Source organism: Nerophis ophidion, linkage group LG12 (assembly GCF_033978795.1).
Source record: "Nerophis ophidion isolate RoL-2023_Sa linkage group LG12, RoL_Noph_v1.0, whole genome shotgun sequence".
NCBI lineage: Eukaryota > Metazoa > Chordata > Actinopteri > Syngnathiformes > Syngnathidae > Nerophis > Nerophis ophidion.
The window spans coordinates 63251010-63275946 of NC_084622.1; the positions used below are offsets into that span (position 1 = coordinate 63251010).

Consider the following 24937-nt stretch of genomic DNA (forward strand, 5'->3'; position numbering starts at 1 on the left):
TCGGTTCGGTACGTACCTCGGTTCAGATGTCACGGTTCGGTTCATTTTCGGTACAGTAAGAAAACAAAATATACATTTTTTGATTATTTATTTAACAAATTTGCTAAATATTCCACCAAAAATATTTTTCTTAGTGGAATATTTGATGTGAAGTAATCGGAAACTTGTATAGGTCAATAATTCATAATAACATTGATTTTGATTCAATATTATGTTTTGAGCAATGACAGTTTGAAAGAAAAAAAAAAGACAGCTTTGTTTTATTGGTCAACGTTGCAACTTTTTCTAAATTACATTTAGCCTTTAAGCTTTTTTATTTCACTTTTGTTTATGTTTTTGTTTATTTTAATAGTATTTTTACAATCAATCAATCAATCAATGTTTACTTATATAGCCCTAAATCACTAGTGTCTCAAAGGGCTGCACAAACCACCACGACATCCTCGGTAGGCCCACATAAGGGCAAGGAAAAACTCACACCCAGTGGGACGTCGGTGACAATGATGACTATGAGAACCTTGGAGAGGAGGAAAGCAATGGATGTCGAGCGGGTCTAACATGATACTGTGAAAGTTCAATCCACAATGGATCCAACACAGTCGCGAGAGTCCAGTCCAAAGCGGATCCAACACAGCAGCGAGAGTCCCGTTCACAGCGGAGCCAGCAGGAAACCATCCCAAGCGGAGGCGGATTAGCAGCGCAGAGATGTCCCCAGCCGATACACAGGCAAGCAGTACATGGCCACTGGATCGGACCGGACCCCCTCCACAAGGGAGAGTGGGACATAGGAGAAAAAGAAAAGAAACGGCAGATCAACTGGTCTAAAAAGGGAGTCTATTTAAAGGCTAGAGTATACAAATGAGTTTTAAGGTGAGACTTAAATGCTTCTACTGAGGTACCATCTCGAACTGTTACAATGTGCCGTGGGCCTTTAAAACATTAGCTGTAGGGCCGCAAATGGCCTCCGGGGCACACTTTTGACACCCCTGCTATAGATAATAAAAAATAAAATCATGCGCGTTTATCATAACTCTCTCACTCTCTCTGTCTCTGCCCCTCCCTCACGAATGCTGCAGCGGGCACCACTTTTTGTTGTTGTTTTTAACCCCTTCATAACCCTGAACGTACATTGAAAATACACGCAACCCAACTTAAAATGCCGGACACTCGAGGCATTTAAGAAACTCCACCCGGACAGCCCCGCAAAAGAGGACATATCCCGTGAAAAGAGGAGGTGTGGTCAGTCTATCGTAGCCCAGTCGTTGTTAGCATGCCTTGTGTTGTTGTTTTTTTGATTGATTGAAACTTTTATAAGTAGATTGCACAGTACAGTACATATTCCGTACACTTGACCACTAAATAGTAACACCCGAATACGTTTTTCAACTTGTTTAAGTTACAATCCGTTACCTCAGGTTTCCACGTAAATCAATTCATTGTTTACACAACCTGTGGTGCGCTACTTAATACAATACAAGAGTATTAAAAGTTTTGGCAAGTAAATCGTATACCTATGGTAACAATAAATCCTAAGCAAAGGGTTATCCTCATTCTGGGCATGCAGGCTGGATCAGGGGTAGGGAACCTATGGCTCTAGAGCAGGGGTAGGGAACCTATGGCTCTAGAGCAGGGGTAGGGAACCTATGGCTCTAGAGCAGGGGTAGGGAACCTATGGCTCGCGAGCCAGACGTGGATCTTTTGATGACTGCATCTGGCTCTCGGATAAATCTGAGCTGACATTGCTTAACACCATAAGTAATGAATAATTCCACTTGTAATCACAGTGTTAAAAATAACGTTCAACATACAAAACATTCTCATCCTTTTTTTTTTGTCCAAGAAGTTGCGTTAATGGTAAGAAGTTATTTATTTATTATTGGTTAGTGTGGGGCTTGCCAACATGAGAGCCTGTTCCAAGGTTACAATATTGTTTTATTTTTCAGTAAGTCTCTCAGTTGCTTTCCAGCAATTGTCTTTTTCTCTTTCGTTCTCGCTCTGGCTCCAGCTCCAATCGCGTCTCTCCTCCTGGCTGCTGCTTATATCAGAGCGACAGGTGATTAGATAACAAGGCCCAGGTGGGCCTCTATGCACCTGTCACTGATTTTGAGGCCGGTCCTGGCACACCCCGCTTCGCTGCAGTCCCGCAGGCCACACCCCCTCCACAGTTAGCTTCAGAATAATAATGTTTTTACAAAGAATAAGAGACCTATTATACTCTAGAAATGTTGGTCTTACTTAAAAATGCACGCGTTTGGTTGTGTTCAGTGTTAAAAAAATATTATATGACTCTTACCGAAATACATTTTAAAATATTTGGCTTTTTGGCTCTCTCCGCCAAAAAGGTTCCCGACCCCTGGGCTAGGCATTTGTCAAACAATCTTGCAAGAGAAATGAGAATATGCATCAGAAATTAAACAATGAGCTACTTTTGAATTGTATGTATAATAATGTGTATATAACACAAACTGAGTCTTGTTGAACACACTACACCAGGGGTGCCCATTACGTCGATCGCGAGCTACCAGTCGACCGCGGGGGGTGTGTCAGTCCATCTCCAGCCAGGCTTTTAAAAAAAAATAGACCTAAAAATTAGTGTGGCTCCGAAATGACAACACTGGCTCGGTTTCTTAAAGACGGGCTCTTTACTTGAGTTTTAGCCGTGAAAACTACAGGACAAGACATGAAATACAATAGTTTTAGAAATACTTCAGTCCCAGGCAAACAAGGTGCCAAACAAAAATAGCTACCTCGTGGCCGCCTGCCACTTCGGAGGTTCTTGTGCAGCAAACACTCCAGTGTTGTGCAACTACATGAGCGAACAAAAAAAATCAAACCAACGCACTCCACAAAAATACAGAAGATTACAACACAATATGACAAATACCTTGTTCAGCTAGCCAAATGTTCCCAACTGCTGCTGATGGCCCAAAGTCCTTTGCATGTCTGCAACTCCAAACAGTACACCAAATCTCGCGAGAATAGCGGTGTGACAAAGAAAATAAATTGCCCCTTTTATAGTAACCCAAATGTGTCTTATTTACAAAAAATATAACATGACTTCAGAACCATAATAATTTACAACAAAAAATGTTAATCCTTAAAACAAAAAATATTAAGTGTAAGTTTTCAACAACACTTACAATGAGTGATCATCAATCTTCACCAAGACGTCACTTAAATGACATTCACGGTACCGGAGGGTCTTGTGAGATGACGCTGGCTGCTGCAAGATCATTATTATGAAAAAATGACAGAGAGGAAGGCGAGAAACACTTTTTATTTCAACAGACTTTCGCGCCGTCCCTTCCGTCAAAACTCTAAAGGCCGACTGCACATTTCCTATCTTCACAATAAAAGCCCTGCTTCATGCTGCCTGCGCTAACTAAATACAGAGTCTCGGAAAACTGGCGTGCACAAGCGATCCCTCAGAAAACTGGCGTGCACAACTGATGTGCACGCCAGTTTTCCGAGACTCTTATTTTGTTAGCGCAGGCAGCATGAAGCAGGGCTTTTATTGTGAAGATAGGAAATGTGCAGTCGGCCTTTAGAGTTTTGACGGAAGGGACGGCGCGAAAGTCTGTTGAAATAAAAAGTGTTTCTCGCCTTCCTCTCTGTCATTTTTTCATAATAATGAACTGGCAGCAGCCAGCGTCATCTCACAAGACCCTCGGGTGCCGTGAATGTCAATCAAGCAAGCTACGGAATTTGCCGCCAATGTTTTTCTTGTAAAGTGTATGGAAGATGGATGAATTAGATGCCAAAAAGCAACCACTTTCATGTGGTATTGTACAGAAAGGACCACTTTTTTTCTCCTCCATTTGAAAATGTGGGCGTTATCATCATTACTGTCTGATTCCAATCAATGCAAGTCATCAGAATCAGGTAATACACCAACTTATATTCTTGTCTTTGTGAAAGAAAGACATCTATATGTGTTACACATGCTTGTATTATCATTAAACACATTTAACTTGTTTACAAAAATGTCTCTTTCATAAATAAATAGATATAAATGATATATATAAATGAGGTAGATCCCCTCGAGTTGGTCAATTGAAAAGTAGCTCGCCTGCAGAAAAAGTGTGGGCACCCCTGCTCTACAATAATGCTGATTCGCATCAACAAAGTAGTGCCATACAAAAAAAAAACCCTATCAGTGTGCAGGGCAGGGTGTCTCCCAGCCTTTCCACACGTGCTTCCTGACCACACTGGGTTGCTTCCCCTCCTCCTGACTTCCATTGTGTGCTCGTTTCCAGAAATCTACTGTATTCACTTTGACCTAAACTTCAATCTCAGCTCGCTTGCCGCTTTGAGGACGGAACTTTACAAACAGGAAGATGTGAAGAAAACTAGAACTTTTATTTTTCTCCTCACTGTCTTGAAATCAGGGACATTCCCGTTGCAAAACGTGAAGGTGTTTGTTGATTACTCATCTATCGCCGGTGGTATCAGCATCCTGCGTGGGATCAGATGTATCTCTTAGATCCACGTGAAGCTTGAGCTTTAGTCCTTTCCTGCTTACACGCTTTTGTTGGCCACCAATCACTGCAAGGCCGTTCTGAGTAGATGATCTAAACAGGCGAGGAGCACAGGCAAGCCATCACAGCACAGAGCTGCTGTTTTTCTCTCCGTTTTTTTTTCTCTCCAATATAAAGACACTTGGACGGATAATGAAACGGCGGCGGAAGTACCGGTTTTGGGGACGGAAAGGTAAAAATGCAAAGATGTGTCTTCTCTGCTGTTATGGTAAGATTCCTAGGCCTTGTTTGAAAAAAAAAAAAAAAAAGTGTAAATATTAGGGGTGTAACGGTACGCACAAATTTCAGTTTGGTACGTACCTCGGTTTAGAGGTCACGTTTCGGTTCATTTTCGGTACAGTAAGAAAAAAAAAAAAAAGATTTTTTTTGCTTATTTATTTACCAAATTTGCTAAATCTTCCACCAAAAATGTTCAAGTAATCAGAACCTTGGATAGGTCTACAATTGCCGTAGTTGGTAGAGCGGCTGTGCCAGAAACCTGAGGGTTGCAGGTTCGCTTCCCACCTATGGACATCAAAGTCGCTGCCGTTGTGTCCTTGGGCAGGACACTTCACCCTTTGCCCCCGGTGCCGCTCACACTGGTGAATGAATGATGAATGGATGATTGGTGGTGGTCGGAGTGCTTCCGTCAGTCTACCCCAGGGCAGCTGTGGCTACAAATGTTGCTTACCACCACCAGGTGTGAATGAATGATGGGTTCCCACTTCTCTGTGAGCGCTTTGAGTATCTAACAATAGAAAAGCGCGATATAAATCTAATCCATTATTATTATTATTATTAATATAATTTATAATAACATTGATTTTGATTCAATATTATGTTTTGAGCAATGACAGTTTGAAACAAAAAAAAAAACAGCTTTTTTTATTACTCAACATTGCAACTTTTTCTAAATTACATTTAACCTTTAAGCTTTTTTATTTCACTTTTGTTATAGAGCTTTTTCATTTCGGGCTCCAGTACTCTGGAATGCCCTCCCGGTAACAGTTCGAGATGCCACCTCAGTAGAAGCATTTAAGTCTCACCTTAAAACTCATTTGTATACTCTAGCCTTTAAATAGACTCCCTTTTTAGACCAGTTGATCTGCCGTTTCTTTTCTTTTTCTCCTATGTCCCACTCTCCCTTGTGGAGGGGGTCCGGTCCGATCCGGTGGCCATGTACTGCTTGCCTGTGTATCGGCTGGGGACATCTCTGCGCTGCTGATCCGCCTCCGCTTGGGATGGTTTCCTGCTGGCTCCGCTGTGAACGGGACTCTCGCTGCTGTGTTGGATCCGCTTTGGACTGGACTCTCGCGACTGTGTTGGATCCATTATGGATCGAACTTTCACAGTATCATGTTAGACCCGCTCGACATCCATTGCTTTCCTCCTCTCCAAGGTTCTCATAGTCATCATTGTCACCGACGTCCCACTGGGTGTGAGTTTTCCTTGCCCTTATGTGGGCCTACCGAGGATGTCGTAGTGGTTTGTGCAGCCCTTTGAGACACCAGTGATTTAGGGCTATATAAGTAAACATTGATTGATTGATTGATATTTTTGTTTATTTGAATAGTATTTTTAGAATGCCTTTAAAACATTAGGTGTGGGCCGCAAATGGCCTCCGGGGCACACTTTTGACACCCCTGCTATAGATAATAAAAAATAACATCTGATAAATCTATGGGTAAAAAGCAGAGCCTGGCGACGCATGCGCGTTTATCACAACTCTCTTTGCAGCGCACACAATTTGTTTTGTTCTTAACCCTGAACATACATTGAAAATACACGCAACCCTTAACTCAAAATGCCGAACATTTGAGGCATTTAAGAAACTCCACCCGGACAGCTCCGTAAAAGAGGACATGTCCGGTGAAAAGAGGATGTATGGTCAGTCCATCGTAGCCCAGTCATTGCTAGCATGCCGTGTGTTGTGCGTCGGTGTACACAACGTGCGGTACACTACATAAAGGCCTACTGAAAGCCACTACTAGCGACCACGCAGTCTGATAGTTTATATATCAATGATGAAATATTAACATTGCAACACATGCCAATACGGCCTTTTTAGTTTACTAAATTGCAATTTTAAATTTCCCGCAAAGTATCCTGTTGAAAACGTCGCGGTATGATGACGCTGTGCGCATGACGTCTCTGATTGTAGCGGACATTTTGTTCCAGCCCGATCCTAGCTATAACTCGTCTGCTTTAATCGCATAATTACACAGTATTCTGGACATCTGTGTTGCTGAATCTTTTGCAATTTGTTCAATTAATAATGGAGACGTCAAAGAAGAAAGCTGTAGGTGGTAAGCGGTGTATTGCGGCTGCCTTTAGCAACACAAACACAGCCGGTGTTTCCCTGTTTACATTCCCGAAGGTGAAGCTTTGCTATGGAACAGAGCGGTCAAGCGAACATGGTTCTCTACCACATGTCAACCGGCAGGTTTTGGTGAGAAATTGTGGTAATAAGTCGGCTCTTACCGTAGACATGAGCGGAGCTTGCATCGTTCCTCGTGCACCTGCCAAAGAGGCAGCTGCGACTCTCTTGCCTCCTCCGCACACACCCGTGGCCACACCCCTCCGACTTTCAGGTACGACTATATAATCTCACTAAAACACTTGTAACACAATAAGAAGATAAGGGATTTTCCAAAATTATCCTAGTAAATGTGTCTAATAACATCTGAATCGCTCTCACTGCCCTCGTCTTTTTTTTTTTCAAGTCCTTCACTCTCACTTTCCTCATTCACTAATCTTTCATCCTCGCTCAAATTAATGGGGAAATCGTCGCTTTCTCGGTCCGAATCGCTCTCGCTGCTGGTGGCCATGATTGTAAACAATGTGAGGATGTGAGGAGCCCTACAACCCCGGGACGTCACGCAAACATCGTCTGCTACTTCCGGTAAATTTCAAGGCTTTTTTATTAGCGACCAAAAGTTGTGAAATTTATCGTGGATGTTCTCTACTAAATCCTTTCAGCAAAAATATGGCAATATCGCGAAATGATCAAGTATGACACATAGAATGGACCTGCTATCCCCGTTTAAATAAGAACATCTCATTTCAGTAGGCCTTTAATATCTCCTGTCCAAAGGCAAAACCCAGTAACTCAATGTTGGTCAAAACTGAGCTGATAATATTTTGGAGTTCCAAGGTGATATGCGGGCTTCACGGTGGCAGAGGGGTTAGTGCGTCTGCCTCACAATACAAAGTTCCTGCAGTCCTGGGTTCAAATCCAGGCTCGGGATCTTTCTGTGTGGAGTTTGCATGTTCTCCCCGTGAATGCGTGGGTTCCCTCCGGGTACTCCGGCTTCCTCCCACTTCCAAAGACACACACCTGGGGATAGGTTGATTGGCAACACTGAATTGGCCCTAGTGTGTGAATGTTGTCTGTCTATCTGTGTTGGCCCTGCCATGAGGTGGCCACTTGTCCAGGGTGTACCCTGCCTTCCGCCCGATTGTGGCTGAGATAGGCGCCAGCGCCCCCCGCGACCCCGAAAAGGGAATAAGCGGTTGAAAATGGATGGATGGATAGGTGATATGCTTTATTTACATTAGTGTATGCGATATTGTAATTTTTTTCCGTAAGTAAGCTGTTACGCGCATGGCAGGACCTAGCAACTACCACATAACCGCTTAGATACAACAGAAAAACCTAGTATCTCAAGGGACCAATCGGAGCTTCTTTGTCAGTCGCCTTATTGTCTTTAATGAGACATTTGCAGGAATGGGGGCCGACGGTCGACCTGATTATGTGATATTATGGCAGGAGGGGATATATTTGGAAGATTGGCCCAGGACGTTGCAAGCACCTTCATTAAATGTATCCTTCTTGATTCTTCCCCTTGCATACTCTTTTGGGCAGATAACTGTGGAGGTCCAAATAAAAACTGGACGCTGCACACGGCTCTTGCCCAATGTGCAAACGCAGAACGGGGCCCACCCGAGATTGTGATCAAATATCTGGAGAAAGGGCAGATGTTCATGAGAGCAGATTCAATCGGCACGAAAATGAAAGCTCAAGAAAACGTCCATACGTTTGATGACTTTGTAGATCTTTGTAAGACAGCATCAAGATAGATTGGTTTTCCTTTGTTTTCTCCAAATCAGCCAGAAGTGAGTTACTAGGTTTTGCCTTTGGACGGGAGATATGTCCATGTGGAAACATGTCCATGTGGAAACCCGTTCGGTACACCTCCGAACCGAAACCCCTGTACCGAAACGGTTCAATATAAATACACATACCGTTACACCCCTAGTAAATATATTTTGTGTTGTTTTGCTTTATTAAGGGACGGCGTGGCGCAGTGGAAGAGTGGCCGTGCGCAACCCGAGGGTCCCTGGTTCAATCCCCACCTAGTACCAACCTAGTCACGTCCGTTGTGTCCTGAGCAAGACACTTCACCCTTGCTCCTGACGGGTGCTGGTTAGCGCCTTGCATGGCAGCTCCCTCCATGAGTGTGTGAATGTGTGTGTGGATGTGGAAGTAGTGTCAAAGCGCTTTGAGTACTTTGAAGGTAGAAAAGTGCTATACAAGTACAACCATTGTATTTATTTATTGCCCAATGTTCCCTGCATTTGCTTTTCTGCTGCTGGTCTCGCGGATCAAACCAATGAGAGCTGACCAAAACAAAGTGAAATTACCATTCCTGTCATTTGTTTTCTGCGGTGCTACAGCTGTGAGTTGACTACTAATGTGTTTGGCAAAAGCGCTCATCAGAATAGTCGAATTATTGAGCCGTACGACTCGTTTCCATGTGGACCAGCTTGCCACTGTGGAGCAAAGAAGCACGGGACTAGGGGGCACACTGGGTAAAAAAACTGTTTTGTTTTTGGAAGCCTGGGAACTGTTCCCCTTGAACAGTTTTTTTTTACCCCGCCACTCAGACCTTTTGGCCACTGTTACCTAACTGTTTGTGTGTTGTTTGTGTGTAATGTTAAAGGGCATGGATGTGACATGTGTTGCAACATGCATCTTTCTTAGGCTGTATCGTTTGAGAGCTCCAACACGTTCTCTCCTATTTAAAGAGCCAAAGAGAGGAAACACTGTGAAGTGTTTTACATTCATCTTCACTGGGAGGAAGGAAAAGGCTGGGAACAGCAGCCAGCTCCAGTCCTTTCACCGTGGTTATTGTTCCTAACGTGGGAGTGGGTGTCACATGTTCAAATGACACCACCATGTCAGAATGTACTTATAATGATGTTTGAAGAGTTGCGAGGCCTTTTAATTAGTTCTGCCATCAGAAATAACTCAGCACAAACCATTAGGCCTGGGTGGATATACAATAAGTCAATTAACCGAACAATGAAAAGCAAATTCAATAGGAAACAATAACTAAAACAAAAGCAAACACCATTATTTATTACTCATTTAGGTCATTTGTGACGCCAAGTAATGTTCGCTAAGCACTGCTCACAGAAAAATCCATGCCACGCATGAAATAAAATCCAAACTCCAAACAAAATGAACACATAATCCGCTTTGAACTGAACTCTCGCGGCTGTGTTGGATCCACTACGGATTGAACTTTCACAGTCCTCTCCAAGGTTTCTCATACTCATCATTGTCGACGTCCCTTATGTGGGCCCTACCGAGGATGTCGTTGTGGTTTGTGCAGCCCTTTGAGACATTTGTGATTTAGGGCTATATAGAACAGGGTTGCTGGCATCAAATTCTAAAGTTAATGATTATTTGCAAAAAAAGGTGCTGTTGTAGACACTGGCTGCCACACATTTAGCTCGTACATTACATATATACATAAAACAATTGATAAAATACATATTACATAATATATCGGGACCCAGGATGGACCGCTCGCCTGTTATCGGTTGGGGACATCTCCACGATTCTGATCCAACTCCGCTTGGGATGGTTTCCTGTGGACGGGACTCTCGCTGCTGTCTTGGATCCGCTTTGAACTGAACTCTCGTGGCTGTGTTGGAGCCACTATGGATTGAACTTTCACAGTATCATGTTAGACCCGCTCGACATCCATTGCTTTCTGTCCCGGGGGGGAGGGTCCTCTCCAAGGTTTCTCATAGACATCATTGTCGACGTCCCTTATGTGGGCCCTACCGAGGATGTCGTTGTGGTTTGTGCAGCCCTTTGAGACACTTGTGATTTAGGGGTGGATAAGTAAACTTTAATTGATTGAATACTACAACATATGTCGACATACACGGACAATTTTTTTCATGGAAATTTTGGGTGGGCAAAAGCAGTCAAGCATATATGATGTCGTTGTGGTTTGTGCAGCCCTATGAGACACTTGTGATTTAGGGCTATATAAATAAACATTGATTGATTTTTTTATTCCAAATAATAATGCTGTCCACATCTGAGGTCCTCTCCAAGGTTCCCATAGTCATCATTGTCACTGGCGTCCCACTGGGTGTGAATTTTCCTTGCCCTTATGTGGGTTCTTCCGAGGATGTCGTAGTCGTAGTGGTTTGTACAGTCCTTTGAGACATTTGTGATTTAGGGCTATATAGAACAGTGTTGCTGGCATCAAATTCTAAAGTTAATGATTATTTGCAAAAAAAGGTGCTGTTGTAGACACTGGCTGCCACAAATTTATCTTGTACATCACATATATACATAAAACAATTGATAAAATACATATTACATAATATATCGGGACCCAGGATGGACCGCTCGCCTGTTATCGGTTGGGGACATCTCCACGATTCTGATCCAACTCCGCTTGGGATGGTTTCCTGTGGACGGGACTCTCGCTGCTGTGTTGGAGCGACTATGGATTGAACTTTCACAGTATCATGTTAGACCCGCTCGACATCCATTGCTTTCGGTCCCCGGGGGGGGGGTCCTCTCCAAGGTTTCTCATAGTCATCATTGTCGACGTCCCTTATGTGGGCCCTACCGAGGATGTCGTTGTGGTTTGTGCAGCCCTTTGAGACACTTGTGATTTAGGGGTGGATAAGTAAACTTTAATTGATTGAATACTACAACATACGTCGACATACACGGACAATTTTTTTCATGGAAATTTTGGGTGAGCAAAAGCAGTCAAGCATATATGATGTCGTAGTGGTTTGTGCAGCCCTTTGAGACACTTGTGATTTAGGGCTATATAAATAAACATTGATTGATTTTTTTTTATTCCAAATAATAATGCTGTCCACATATGAGGTCCTCTCCAAGGTTCCCATAGTCATCATTGTCACTGGCGTCCCACTGGGTGTGAGTTTTCCTTGCCCTTATGTGGGTTCTTCCGAGGATGTCGTAGTCGTAGTGGTTTGTACAGTCCTTTGAGACATTTGTGATTTAGGGCTATATAGAACAGTGTTGCTGGCATCAAATTCTAAAGTTAATGATTATTTGCAAAAAAAGGTGCTGTTGTAGACACTCGCTGCCACACATTTACCTTGTACATTACATATATACATAAAACAATTGATAAAATACATATTACATAATATATCGGGACCCAGGATGGACCGCTCGCCTGTTATCGGTTGGGGACATCTCCACGATTCTAAACCAACTCCGCTTGGGATGGTTTCCTGTGGACGGGACTCTCGCTGCTGTGTTGGATCCGCTTTGGATTGAAGTTTCACAGTATCATGTTAGACCCGCTCGACATCCATTGCTTTCGGTCCCCGGGGGGGGGTCCTCTCCAAGGTTTCTCATAGTCATCATTGTTGACATCCCTTATGTGGGCCTACCGAGGATGTCGTTGTGGTTTGTGCAGCCCTTTGAGACACTTGTGATTTAGGAGTGGATAAGTAAACTTTAACTGATTGAATACTACAACATATGTCGACATACACGGACAATTTTTTTCATGGAAATTTTGGGTGGGCAAAAGCAGTCAAGCATATATGATGTCGTTGTGGTTTGTGCAGCCCTGTGAGACACTTGTGATTTAGGGCTATATAAATAAACATTGATCGATTTTTTTATTCCAAATAATAATGCTGTCCATATATGAGGTCCTCTCCAAGGTTCCCATAGTCATCATTGTCACTGGCGTCCCACTGGGTGTGAGTTCTCCTTGCCCTTATGTGGGTTCTTCCGAGGATGTCGTAGTCGTAGTGGTTTTTACAGTCCTTTGAGACATTTGTGATTTAGGGCTATATAGAACAGTGTTGCTGGCATCAAATTCTAAAGTTAATGATTATTTGCAAAACAAGGTGCTGTTGTAGACACTGGCTGCCACACATTTACCTTGTACATTACATATATACATAAAACAATTGATAAAATACATATTACATAATATATCGGGACCCAGGATGGACCGCTCGCCTGTTATCGGTTGGGGACATCTCCACGATTCTGATCCAACTCCGCTTGGGATGGTTTCCTGTGGACGGGACTCTCGCTGCTGTGTTGGATCCGCTTTGAACTGAACTCTCGTGGCTGTGTTGGAGCCACTATGGATTGAACTTTCACAGTATCATGTTAGACCCGCTCCACATCCATTGCTTTCGGTCCCCGGGGGGGGGGGGGTCCTCTCCAAGGTTTCTCATAGACATCATTGTCGACGTCCCTTATGTGGGCCCTACCGAGGATGTTGTTGTGGTTTGTGCAGCCCTTTGAGACACTTGTGATTTAGGGGTGGATAAGTAAACTTTAATTGATTAAATACTACAACATATGTCGACATACACGGACAATTTTTTTCATGGAAATTTTGGGTGGGCAAAAGCAGTCAAGCATATATGATGTTGTTGTGGTTTGTGCAGCCCTATGAGACACTTGTGATTTAGGGCTATATAAATAAACATTGATTGATTTTTTTTTATTCCAAATAATAATGCTGTCCACATATGAGGTCCTCTCCAAGGTTCCCATAGTCATCATTGTCACTGGCGTCCCACTGGGTGTGAGTTCTCCTTGCCCTTATGTGGGTTCTTCCGAGGATGTGGTAGTCGTAGTGGTTTGTACAGTCCTTTGAGACATTTGTGATTAAGGGCTATATAAATAAACATTGATTGATTGACATAACAATTTATTCTGTAGGATTTTGCAAGGTGACAACAAACAGCCACAACAGATAAAACTAGGGCTGGGCGATATTGGCTTTTATTAATATTTTTATGCCATACCGCGATATACGATATTTATCTCGATATTTTTCCTTAGCCTTGAATGAACACTTGATGCATATAATCACATCAGTATAAGGATTCTATGGGTCTACATTAAAACATTCTTCTTCATACTGCTTTAATATACGCTACAAACCCCGTTTCCATATGAGTTGGGAAATTGTGTTAGATGTAAATATAAACAGAATACAATGATTTGCAAATCCTTTTCAACCCATATTCAGTTGAATATGCTACAAAGACAACATATTTTGATGTCCAAACTCAAACTTTATTTTTTTTTTGCAAATAATAATTAACTTAGAATTTCATGGCTGTAACACGTGCCAAAGTAGTTGGGAAAGGGCATGTTCACCACTGTGTTACATCACCTTTTCTTTTAACAACACTCAGTAAACGTTCGGGAACTGAGGAAACTAATTGTTGAAGCTTTGAAAGTGGAATTATTTGGAGTTAGTAAATTGTAGATGTAAATATACTCCTCCCCCCTTAACCACGCCCCTGCCTTGACCACGCCTCCGCTCCACCCCCGACCACGCCTCCCACCCTCCATCTCCCGAAATCGGAGGTCTCAAGGTTGGCAAGTATGCGTGAGTTACAACTGGCCCAAAACATCAATCAATCAATCAATGTTTACTTATATAGCCCTAAATCACTAGTGTCTCAAAGGGCTGCACAAACCACCACGACATCCTCGGTAGGCCCACATAAGGGCAAGGAAAACTCACACCCAGTGGGACGTCGGTGACAATAATGACCCAGTGGGACATCGGTGACAATGATGACTATGAGAACCTTGGAGAGGAGGAAAGCCATGGATGTCGAGCGGGTCTAACATGATACTGTGAAAGTTCAATCCATAATGGATCCAACACAGTCGCGAGAGTCCAGTCCAAAGCGGATCCAACACAGCAGCGAGAGTCCCGTTCACAGCGGAGCCAGCAGGAAACCATCCCAAGCGGAGGCGGATCAGCAGTGCAGAGATGTCCCCAGCCGATACACAGGCAAGCAGTACATGGCCACCGGATCGGACCGGACCCCCTCCACAAGGGAGAGTGGGACATAGAAGAAAAAGAAAAGAAACGGCAGATCAACTGGTCTAAAAACATGACTTAAAAAATTTTAATTTATCCATCCATCCATCCATTTCTACCGCTTATTCCCTTTTGGGGTCGCGGGGGGCGCTGGCGCCTATCTCAGCTACAATCGGGCGGAAGGCGGGGTACACCCTTGACAAGTCGCCACCTCATTTTGATTTAAACAATCGATATTCAAAGGGCTGTTTGCAACCTTTACATAGATGCCTTGAGGGCAGTAACTTTTCAATGTGTTTTAAGCATTATATCTTGCCCTCTTACAGCATTTAGCATGTAAGTTTGCAAGCGTGACTATGCATCTACTAGGGTTGTGTATTTGTATTGAACCGTTTTGGTACGGGGGGTTTGGATTCGGTTCGGAGGTGTATCGAACGAGTTACCACATGGACATATTAGGTAGCGCACCGCAGGTTGTGTAAACAATGCAGAGCGAGGCAGGCTAGCAGCGACCGGGCTGGTACAAGTTGTAAAATCCAGAGCTTGTACAGTAGACCCTCCTGTCTTGGTAAGATCTCCCGTTTGGGAACACTTTGGCTGCGCGATACAACAATGGAGGACGGAGGTTTGCCGACATTGTTCAGCAGCAGTTGGGTATGCTTATGCCAATACGTCAAACATGCTAACTCCTTTGAAGCGTCTTCACCGCATTGAAGCAGCCTCTCCTCGGCGAGTCAGGCAGGGCTGAAGCAATAACAAATGTTTTTTATAGCAGCCAAGTTAGCCGGGGGGAGGGTGTTGATGAACGTGGACCCCGACTCAAACAAATTGAAAAACTTATTGGGGTGTTTGCATTCAGTGGTCAATTGTATGGAACATGTACTGTACTGTGCAATCTACTAATACAAGTCTCAATCAATCAATCAATCAATGTAGAAATATATGTAGAAAGGTTTTGTTAAAGGGGAACATTATCACAATTTCAAAAGGGTTAAAAACAATAAAAATCAGTTCCCAGTGGCTTGTTGTATTTTTTGAATTTTTTTTCAAAATTTTACCGGTCCCCGAATTTCCCTAAAAAAAGCTTTAAAGTGCTTGATTTTCGCTATTTGCGATGCGACTATCCATTTCCCTGTGATGTCACACAGTGCTGCCAATGTAAACAAACAATGGGAATACCACAGCAAGATATAGTGACATTAGCTCGGATTCAAACTCGGATTTCAGCGACTTAAGCGATTCAACAGATTACGCATGTATTGAAACAGATGGTTGGAGTATGAAAATATTGAAGAAGAAACTGAAGCTATTGAGCGAATAGCTATTGACGCTATTCATAGCCATAGCATGGCCGAATAGCTGCGTTAGCATCGCCGGTAAAATGTGCGGACCAAACGATCAGGACTTTCGCATCTCTTGACACTGGAGCAACTTAAATCCGTCGATTGGTAAGTGTTTGTTTTCGCATTAAATGTGGGTGGAAGGAAACGTGATATAGTTGCAAATGCATCTGCAGGTTATCCATACATCTCTGTGCCATGTCTGCTTTAGCACCGCCGGTAAATAGCATGTTAGCATCGATTAGCGTAGCATGTTAGCATCGATTAGCTGGCAGTCAACATCAACAAAACTCACCTTTGTGATTTAGTTGACTTTATAGTTGCAAATGCATCTGCAGGTTATCCATACATCTCTGTGCCATGTCTGCTTTAGCACCGCCGGTAAATAGCATGTTAGCATCGATTAGCGTAGCATGTTAGCATCGATTAGCTGGCAGTCAACATCAACAAAACTCACCTTTGTGATTTAGTTGACTTTCTAGTTGCAAATGCATCTGCAGGTTATCCATACATCTCTGTGCTATGTCTGCTTTAGCACCGCCGGTAAATAGCATGTTAGCATCGTTTAGCATAGCATGTTAGCATCGATTAGCTGGCAGTCACGCCACGACCAAATATGTCTGATTAGCACATAAGTCAACATCAACAAAACTCACCTTTGTGATTTAGTTGACTTTATAGTTGCAAATGCATCTGTAGGTTATCAATACATATCTGTGTCATGTAAAATGTGGAGACACTCTGGTACATTCAATGGGGGTCTGGCAGCAGACACTTTGGCATCTTCAGGCCAGTGGTGCAACTTGAATCCCTCCCTGTTAGTGTTGTTACACCCTCCGACAACACACCGACGAGGCATGATGTCTCCAAAGTTCCAAAAAATAGTCGACAAAACGGAAAATAACAGAGCTGAGACCCGGTGTTTGTAATGTGTTGAAAATGAAAATGGCGGGTGTGTTACCTTGGAGATGTCACGTTCTGACGTCATCGCAACATGAGTGATAAACAGAAAGGCGTTTAATTCGCCAAAATTCACCCATTTAGAGTTCGGAAATCGGTTAAAAAAATATATGGTCTTTTTTCTGCACCATCAAGGTATATATTGACGCTTACATAGGTCTGCTGATAATGTTCCCCTTTAAGAAACCATTCTGAGCCTTATCTTATTTAGTTTTTATTTGATATATGTTGACCACTTTAACCCTGGCAATGGACCTTGTGTGTCTATGTATGTTATGCCATTGTTTACAAATTTGGTAAATAAATAACCAAAAAATATATATTTTGTTGTTTTCTTACTGTACCGAAAATGAACCGAACCGTGACCTCTAAACCGAGGTACGTACCGAACCGAAATTTTTGCGTACCGTTACACCCCTAGCATGTACGTAAAACCCACATTAGCTTTGTGTTTTGTTTGCTATCGATTGCAATTTGTAGCGAGCGTTAGCTATCATTGAATGTTGTGTATTGCAACAACTAAATAACTTCAAATTGTTAGTTGTTTCTGTGGGATTGATGTTGTGTGTGTACACAAAGTAAGTGTGGATAAGAAGATGTTGAAGTGACAAGCCAGAAGGGGAGACCAATTCCCCGGAACGAGGAGCAATTTTTAATTGAGAAAATTACAGACACTTGAAAATATTTATGTTCTGTTAGATCTTGATGGTATGGTGGTGTTCTTGTTAGACTTTTGTGGTTTGGAAATGGTTTATTTTGAAATAGAATGTTTACTTTGGGTTAGGATGCTATTTTGGACCTGCATAGCTTCAAGACAATATCCATCCATCCATCATCTTCCGCTTATCCGAGGTCGGGTCGCGGGGGCAGCAGCCTAAGCAGGGAAGCCCAGACTTCCCTCTCTCCAGCCACTTCGTCTAGCTCTTCCCGGGGGATCCCGAGGCGTTCCCAGACCAGCCGGGAGACATAGTCTTCCCAACGTGTCCTGGGTCTTCCCCGTGGCCTCCTACCAGCTGGACGTGCCCTAAACACCTCCCTAGGGAGGCGTTCGGGTGGCATCCTGACCAGATGCCCGAACCACCTCATCTGGCTCCTCTCGATGTGGAGGAGCAGCGGCTTTACTTTGAGTTCCTCCCGGATGGCAGAGCTTCTCACCCTATCTCTAAGGGAGAGACCCAAACTCATTTGGGCCGCTTGTACCCGTGATCTTATCCTTTCGGTCATGACCCAATGCTCATGACCATAGGTGAGGATGGGAACGTAGATCGACCGGTAAATTGAGAGCTTTGCCTTCCGGCTCAGCTCCTTCTTCACCACATCGGATCGATACAACGTCCGCATTACTGAAGACGCCGCACCGATCCGCCTGTCGATCTCACGATCCACTCTTCCCTCACTCGTGAACAAGACTCCTAGGTACTTGAACTCCTCCACTTGGGGCAGGGTCTCCTCCCCAACCCGGAGATGGCACTCCACCCTTTTCCGGGCGAGAACCATGGACTCGGACTTGGAGGTGCTGATTCTCATTCCGGTCGCTTCACACTCGGCTGCGAACCGATCCAGTGAGAGCTGAAGATCCCGGTCAGATGAAGCCATCAGGACCACATCATCTGCAAAAAGCAGAGACCTAATCCCGTGGCCACCAAACCGGATCCCCTCAACGCCTTGGCTGCGCCTAGAAATTCTGTCCATAAAAGTTATGAACAGAATCAAGACAATATGTTTTATTTATATCCTCCTTCAGGATAGCCAACACAAGCGAACATATTAAAGAATCTAACTGCACGGTCCTCTCCAAAGCCGTATTGATTGTTCTCAGCATGCTAGTTGAATCCATGACGTCCTGCAGGGCGTGAAAACATAACTCCAAAGCCATAAAGACTGATGAAAAATGGCCATTACTAATATATATATATTTTTTCATGTTTCTGCTTTAAAGCTCATCTTCTTCATCCTCCTGTGATCTTCTAATTGGTCCTAATGCAGCCTCAGGGCAGTCTCCCCCATCAGTGGTGCGTGAATTGTGTCAAAGTATGATTGACGTAAAAGAATGAAGGCCCATTAGTTCAGTTTTGCGTTGTCTGCCTGGGGGCAGGTTTTTTTTTCAATCAATCAATCAATGTTTATTTATATAGCCCCAAATCACAAATGTCTCAAAGGACTGCACAAATCATTACGACTACAACATCCTCGGAAGAACCCACAAAAGGGCAAGGAAAACTCACACCCAGTGGGCAGGGAGAATTCACATCCAGTGGGACGCCAGTGACAATGCTGACTATGAGAAACCTTGGAGAGGACCTCAGATGTGGGCAACCCCCCCCCCTCTAGGGGACCGAAAGCAATGGATGTCGAGCGGGTCTAACATGATACTGTGAAAGTTCAATCCATAGTGGCTCCAAGACAGCAGTGAGAGTCCCGTCCACAGGAAACCATCTCAAGCGGATCAGCAGCGTAGAGATGTCCCCAACCGATACAGGCGAGCGGTCCATCCTGGGTCCCGAGGAGCGGTCCATCCTGGGTCTCGACTCTGGACAGTCAGTACTTCATCCATGGTCATCGGACCGGACCCCCTCCACAAGGGAGGGGGGGACATAGGAGAAAGAAAAGAAGCGGCAGATCAACTGGTCTAAAAAGGAGGTCTATTTAAAGGCTAGAGTATACAGATGAGTTTTAAGATGAGACTTAAATGCTTCTACTGAGGTAGCATCTCGAACTGTTACCGGGAGGGCATTCCAGAGTACTGGAGCCCGAACGGAAAACGCTCTATAGCCCGCAGACTTTTTTTGAGCTCTAGGAATCACTAATAAGCCGGAGTCTTTTGAACGCAGATTTCTTGCCGGGACATATGGTACAATACAATCGGCAAGATAGGATGGAGCTAGACCGTGTAGTATTTTATACGTAAGTAGTAAAACCTTAAAGTCACATCTTAAGTGCACAGGAAGCCAGTGCAGGTGAGCCAGTACAGGTATATATGTATGTATATATGTATATAAAGGTATATACAGTACAGGCGTAATATGATCAAATGTTCTTGTTCTTGTCAAAAGTCTCGCAGCCGCATTTTGTACCAACTGTAATCTTTTAATGCTAGACATGGGGAGACCCGAAAATAATACGTTACAGTAATCGAGACGAGACGTAACAAACGCATGGATAATGATCTCGCCGTCTTTAGTGGACAAAATGGAGCGAATTTTAGCGATATTACGGAGATGAAAGAAGGCTGTTTTAGTAACGCTTTTAATGTGTGACTCAAAGGAGAGAGTTGGGTCGAAGATAATACCCAGATTTTTTACAGAGTCACCTTGTTTTATTATTTGGTTGTCAAATGTTAAAGTTGTATTATTAAATAGAGGTCGGTGTCTAGCAGGACCGATAATCAGCATTTCCGTTTTTTTGGCATTAAGTTGCAAAAAGTTAGCGGACATCCATTGTTTAATTTCATTAAGACACGCCTCCAACTGACTACAATCCGGCGTGTTGGTCAGCTTTAGGGGCATGTAGAGTTGGGTGTCATCAGCATAACAGTGAAAGCTAATACCGTATTTGCGTATGACGTCACCTAGCGGCAGCATGTAGATGCTGAAGAGTACAGGGCCAAGGACCGAACCCTGGGGAACTCCACACGTTACCTTAACATATTCAAATAGATGATGAGCTACTGCATCGTGCACCAGGGTGCAGCCCAGGGAGCACATAAGTGGAACGTACAATATTTTTCTGTATTTTTTTGTTTTCATTTATTTATTTATTTCAGGCAATGACATAAAAATAATAATAATAATAAACATAACAAAAAAAAAGTACAAAGTTGACAACACAAATAAATTAATATCGTGCAAAAGGTAATGTATAGTATGTAATACATGATTGTCCAGTTTTGAAAGGGAGTGGGAAGAAGGTAACTTATTTGATCCCACCCCCAGTTCTCCATTCCGTGATTATTCACATGAGTTTCACTGTTACTTTGTTCAGGGATTATAATTCAAATGGTGTATCATAGTGGCATTACCACTGGTAACAATAATTATTACACCGTAACAATAATTTGTATCAATAATGTAGGAATAATGAATATACCAACAATGGTAATAGACAACCTAGCACGTTAAACCCAGATTCCGATCTATCAAAGGTCTTAACTCATTCTCTTTCTATGCCACATCCATTCACATCCCGTCTCCCCGGATTATAAACAACTCAAATGTACTTCTAATGTATATACTTGTTCTTATGCTATCTGATCGAGCAGATAGGTGTTTGGCAGGTGAGCATAAGGCTGCGTACCACACACTTGCCAGTCAAATACTACTAAAATCACTACGAGACCGTTGACCTTCTAGAAACAAACTCACTTGCAGTCCTGGCTTGAGGTGAAGGCTAATTAGCTTTTAGCGTAACGTTAGCTCATTTTGCGGTGTGTGTGGGTGTGTTACGGACAGTGTTGATTGAGCTGTGCTGAAGCAGCAAAAAAGGACATGATGTTACATGAAGTGTCATAGTTGATATAATAAAGCAACTGCATTATAAAGCCTCCATGAACTCCATGGTGTTCATTGATGAATAGTTTCTCCTATTGATATTGTACTATTTTTCCAGCTATAGTTACATTAAACATTAATAATGTAGCAGCCTAGTTTTGAATGGCAGGGTCCCTGCTATCACATGATAAAAAATGTAACATTTACATAACAAAAATCAACTACAGGCTTCCCAAATGCTGTAATAAATTAAGCATGATGAGTTGACTTTAAACTGTTTGCACTATTTATATGTAGAAGAAAAGTTTTGTCATTTTATTTAATCCGAGCAACAACTTGAGGCAGTTGAATGTTGTTTAACGTGGGCAGAATTATTATTGTGTTCCCAATGTTAAAAGGATAAAGCCATTGTTTACAAATTTGGTAAATAAATAACCAAAACATATTAATATTTTGTTGGTTTCTTACTGTACCGAAAATGAACCGTATTGTCTGCCTCACAATACGAAGGTCCTGCAGTCCTGGGTTCAAATCCAGGCTCGGGATCTTTCTGTGTGGAGTTTGCATGTCCTCCCCGTGAGTGCGTGGGTTCCCTCCGGGTACTCCGGCTTCCTCCCACCTCCAAAGACATGCACCTGGGGATAGGCTCCTCCCACATCCAAAGACATGCACCTGGGGATAGTTTGATTGGCAACACTAAATGGGCCCTAGTGTGTGAATGTTGTCTGTCTATCTGTGTTGGCCCTGCGATGAGGTGGTGACTTGTCCAGGGTGTACCCCGCCTTCCGCCCAATTGTAGCTGAGATAGGCCCCAGCGCCCCCCGCGACCCCAAAAGGGAATAAGCGGTAGAAAATGGATGGATGGATGGTTTGTTGGATTGATAAAAAAATATATAAATAAATCTCATTTTTAAAAAAATTAGAATGGATTTTGAATCGCACAACGAATCGATTTTTCCCACACTCTTAGTATATATATATATATATATATATATATATATATATGTCTTGATTGGATTATCCAGAGAATAGTGCTCGATACCGTGGTAGGGCGGTAAAAATCTCCTGATTGAGGGAACCCCTCATGAAACAGATCTGTAGAGATGAAGTAGTCTTGTGATTTTTTTCCCACACCTACATATATATATATATATATATATATATATATATATATATATATATATATATATATAGAGCATCACGGTGGCAGAGGGGTTAGTGCGTCTGCCTCACAATACGAAGTTCCTGCAGTCCTGGGTTCAAACCCAGGCTCGGGATCTTTCTGTGTGGAGTTTGCATGTTCTCCCCGTGACTGCGTGGGTTCCCTCCGGGTACTCCGGCTTCCTCCCACTTCCAAAGACATGCACCTGGGGATAGGTTGATTGGCAACACTAAATTGGCCCTAGTGTGTGAATGTTGTCTGTCTATCTGTGTTGGCCCTGCGATGAGGTGGCGACTTGTCCAGGGTGTACCCCGCCTTCCGCCCGATTGTAGCTGAGATAGGCGCCAGCGCCCCCCGCGACCCCGAAAGGGAATAAGCGGTAGAAAATGGATGGATGGATGGCTTATAGTAGTTCATTAGAATGATGTCTGTATGATTGAGCATCTATCGTTAAATGTGGTGAATCGTCTTTTGTTTTGTCTCGGTGATTGTTGCCAAGAAGGATGAGAAAGACAAGGCTGCTGATGAGAGCATCCAAGCATCTCCAGATACTCTTCAAGCCTTGTCAATAAATGAACGGGTGAATGCGCTTGCTTATCGCCGCTTAGGTAGAGATTGACAGCAGGAAGGGCGTGGGTGCATGTGTGTCCCAGGCTGATCACAGGAGCCAATCCGGTGTGTCTGTGATGCGGGGGCAGATGCTTGCCAGACGCGCCGCTTTCCTGCCTGCCGTCAGCTGTTCCCTGCTGCCGCCGCCTGTGTGTTTGTGTATCGGTGTGTGAAGAGTCAGACAACGCTAATCATTTATCATTGACCCTCATAATGAGCTGGATAGGATATGAAAAAATGGCCGGAGCATGATGTCACATCTCAATGTACCTGGGCGTGTACATGCAAATTAACCGGTGTGGGTTTAATTAACGACGCATGCTTCTAAAGACGTGGTAAGCAATAGCCCGGAGGTACGCTGCTGCCCTCCTCCCATCACCTCAGGCACTAGATGGAAAAAAAAAATGGAGGGGAGTGATGTTGGTGTTATCGAGACAGACGAGGTAGCGAAGGGGGAGGGAAACACCAGCTGTAAACCAAAGGTGTCAGAAAGCATGCGAGACAGGAAAATGTGCACATTTAGGTGTTATAAATGCCGGAAAGCAGGACTCGAATAACAAGAGTGAATATCAGCACTGTCCAATAAGAAGCATGCCTCTTGAAAATATATATATTTTACACTTTTGACAAAAAAGTGGGGTGTACGAAAATCGCCCGGAAAAGGGTGGAATGCCATCTCCGGGTTGGGGAGGAGACCCTGCCCCAAGTGGAGGAGTTCAAGTACCTAGGAGTCTTGTTCACGAGTGGGGGAAGAGTGGATGGTGAGATCGACAGGCGGATCGGTGCGGCGTCTTCAGTAATGCGGACGTTGTATTGATCCGTTGTGGTGAAGAAGGAGCTGAGCCGGAAGGCAAAGCTCTCAATTTACCGGTCGATCTACGTTCCCATCCTCACCTATGGTCATGAGCTTTGGGTCATGACCGAAAGGATAAGATCACGGGTACAAGCGGCCGAAATGAGTTTCCAGGTCTCTCCCTTAGGGTGAGAAGCTCTGCCATCCGGGAGGAACTCAAAGTAAAGCCGCTGCTCCTCCACATGGAGAGGAGCCAGATGAGGTGGTTCGGGCATCTGGTCAGGATGCCACCCGAACGCCTCCCTAGGGAGGTGTTTAGGGCACGTCCAACCGGTAGGAGGCCACAGGGATGACGTTGGGAAGACTGTCTCCCGGCTGTCCTGGGAACGCCTCGGGATCCCCCGGGAAGAGCTAGACGAAGTGGCTGGGGAGAGGGAAGTCTGGGCTTCCCTGCTTAGGCTGCTGCCCCCGCGACCCGACCTCGGATGAGCGGAAGAAGATGGATGGATGGATGGGGTGTACGAAAATCAATGTGTGTATGTTAAATTGGAGATGCACACATGATTACCGCTCCAAATTGTTCTTCATACATAAAATAGAAGGCTGCATTACCTTTTTGTTTTGTATTGTGCATGCGTCAAATAATAGAAGTGGCTTGACGTGTGTGCTTCAGCATGATGGTGAAAAGGTTTTCTATATCAGCCTATTACTTTCTGGATGTAAACAAACCCATTAGCCATGTTCAGTGTTCCATTTGAGACAATGAGTCATCCTGCTCAGGTTTGATTTGCAGTCATCACATGTTTTTGTTGTTGTTTTGCACAGATTACCACAGTAAGGCCACTGCAATTGTTGCATGTGTCAGCAATTTAAAGAATGACTCGTGTCGCAATCGCAACACAGTAAAATTAGCACTTCATTGTAGATTCAACATAGCACTGTATAAATAAATAAAAATAA

General features: G+C 43.6%; 1 protein-coding gene across 5 annotated transcripts in view; it reads left to right on the forward strand.

Moving 5' to 3' along the window:
• The window catches only part of fgd4a (FYVE, RhoGEF and PH domain containing 4a), a 195781-nt gene that overhangs the window by 19845 nt on the left and 150999 nt on the right, over positions 1-24937 (forward strand). The window contains exon 1 of one of the 5 annotated variants that reach the window (XM_061917960.1): positions 4341-4710. The exons of 3 other annotated variants lie outside the window; for them this stretch is intronic. In XM_061917960.1, coding sequence (XP_061773944.1) covers positions 4671-4710 — 40 coding nt within the window. In that variant the 5' untranslated portion in view covers positions 4341-4670. Of the gene's footprint in view, positions 1-4340; positions 4747-24937 lie in introns of those variants that run through there. One more of the 5 variants, XM_061917958.1, reaches the window with a different exon arrangement.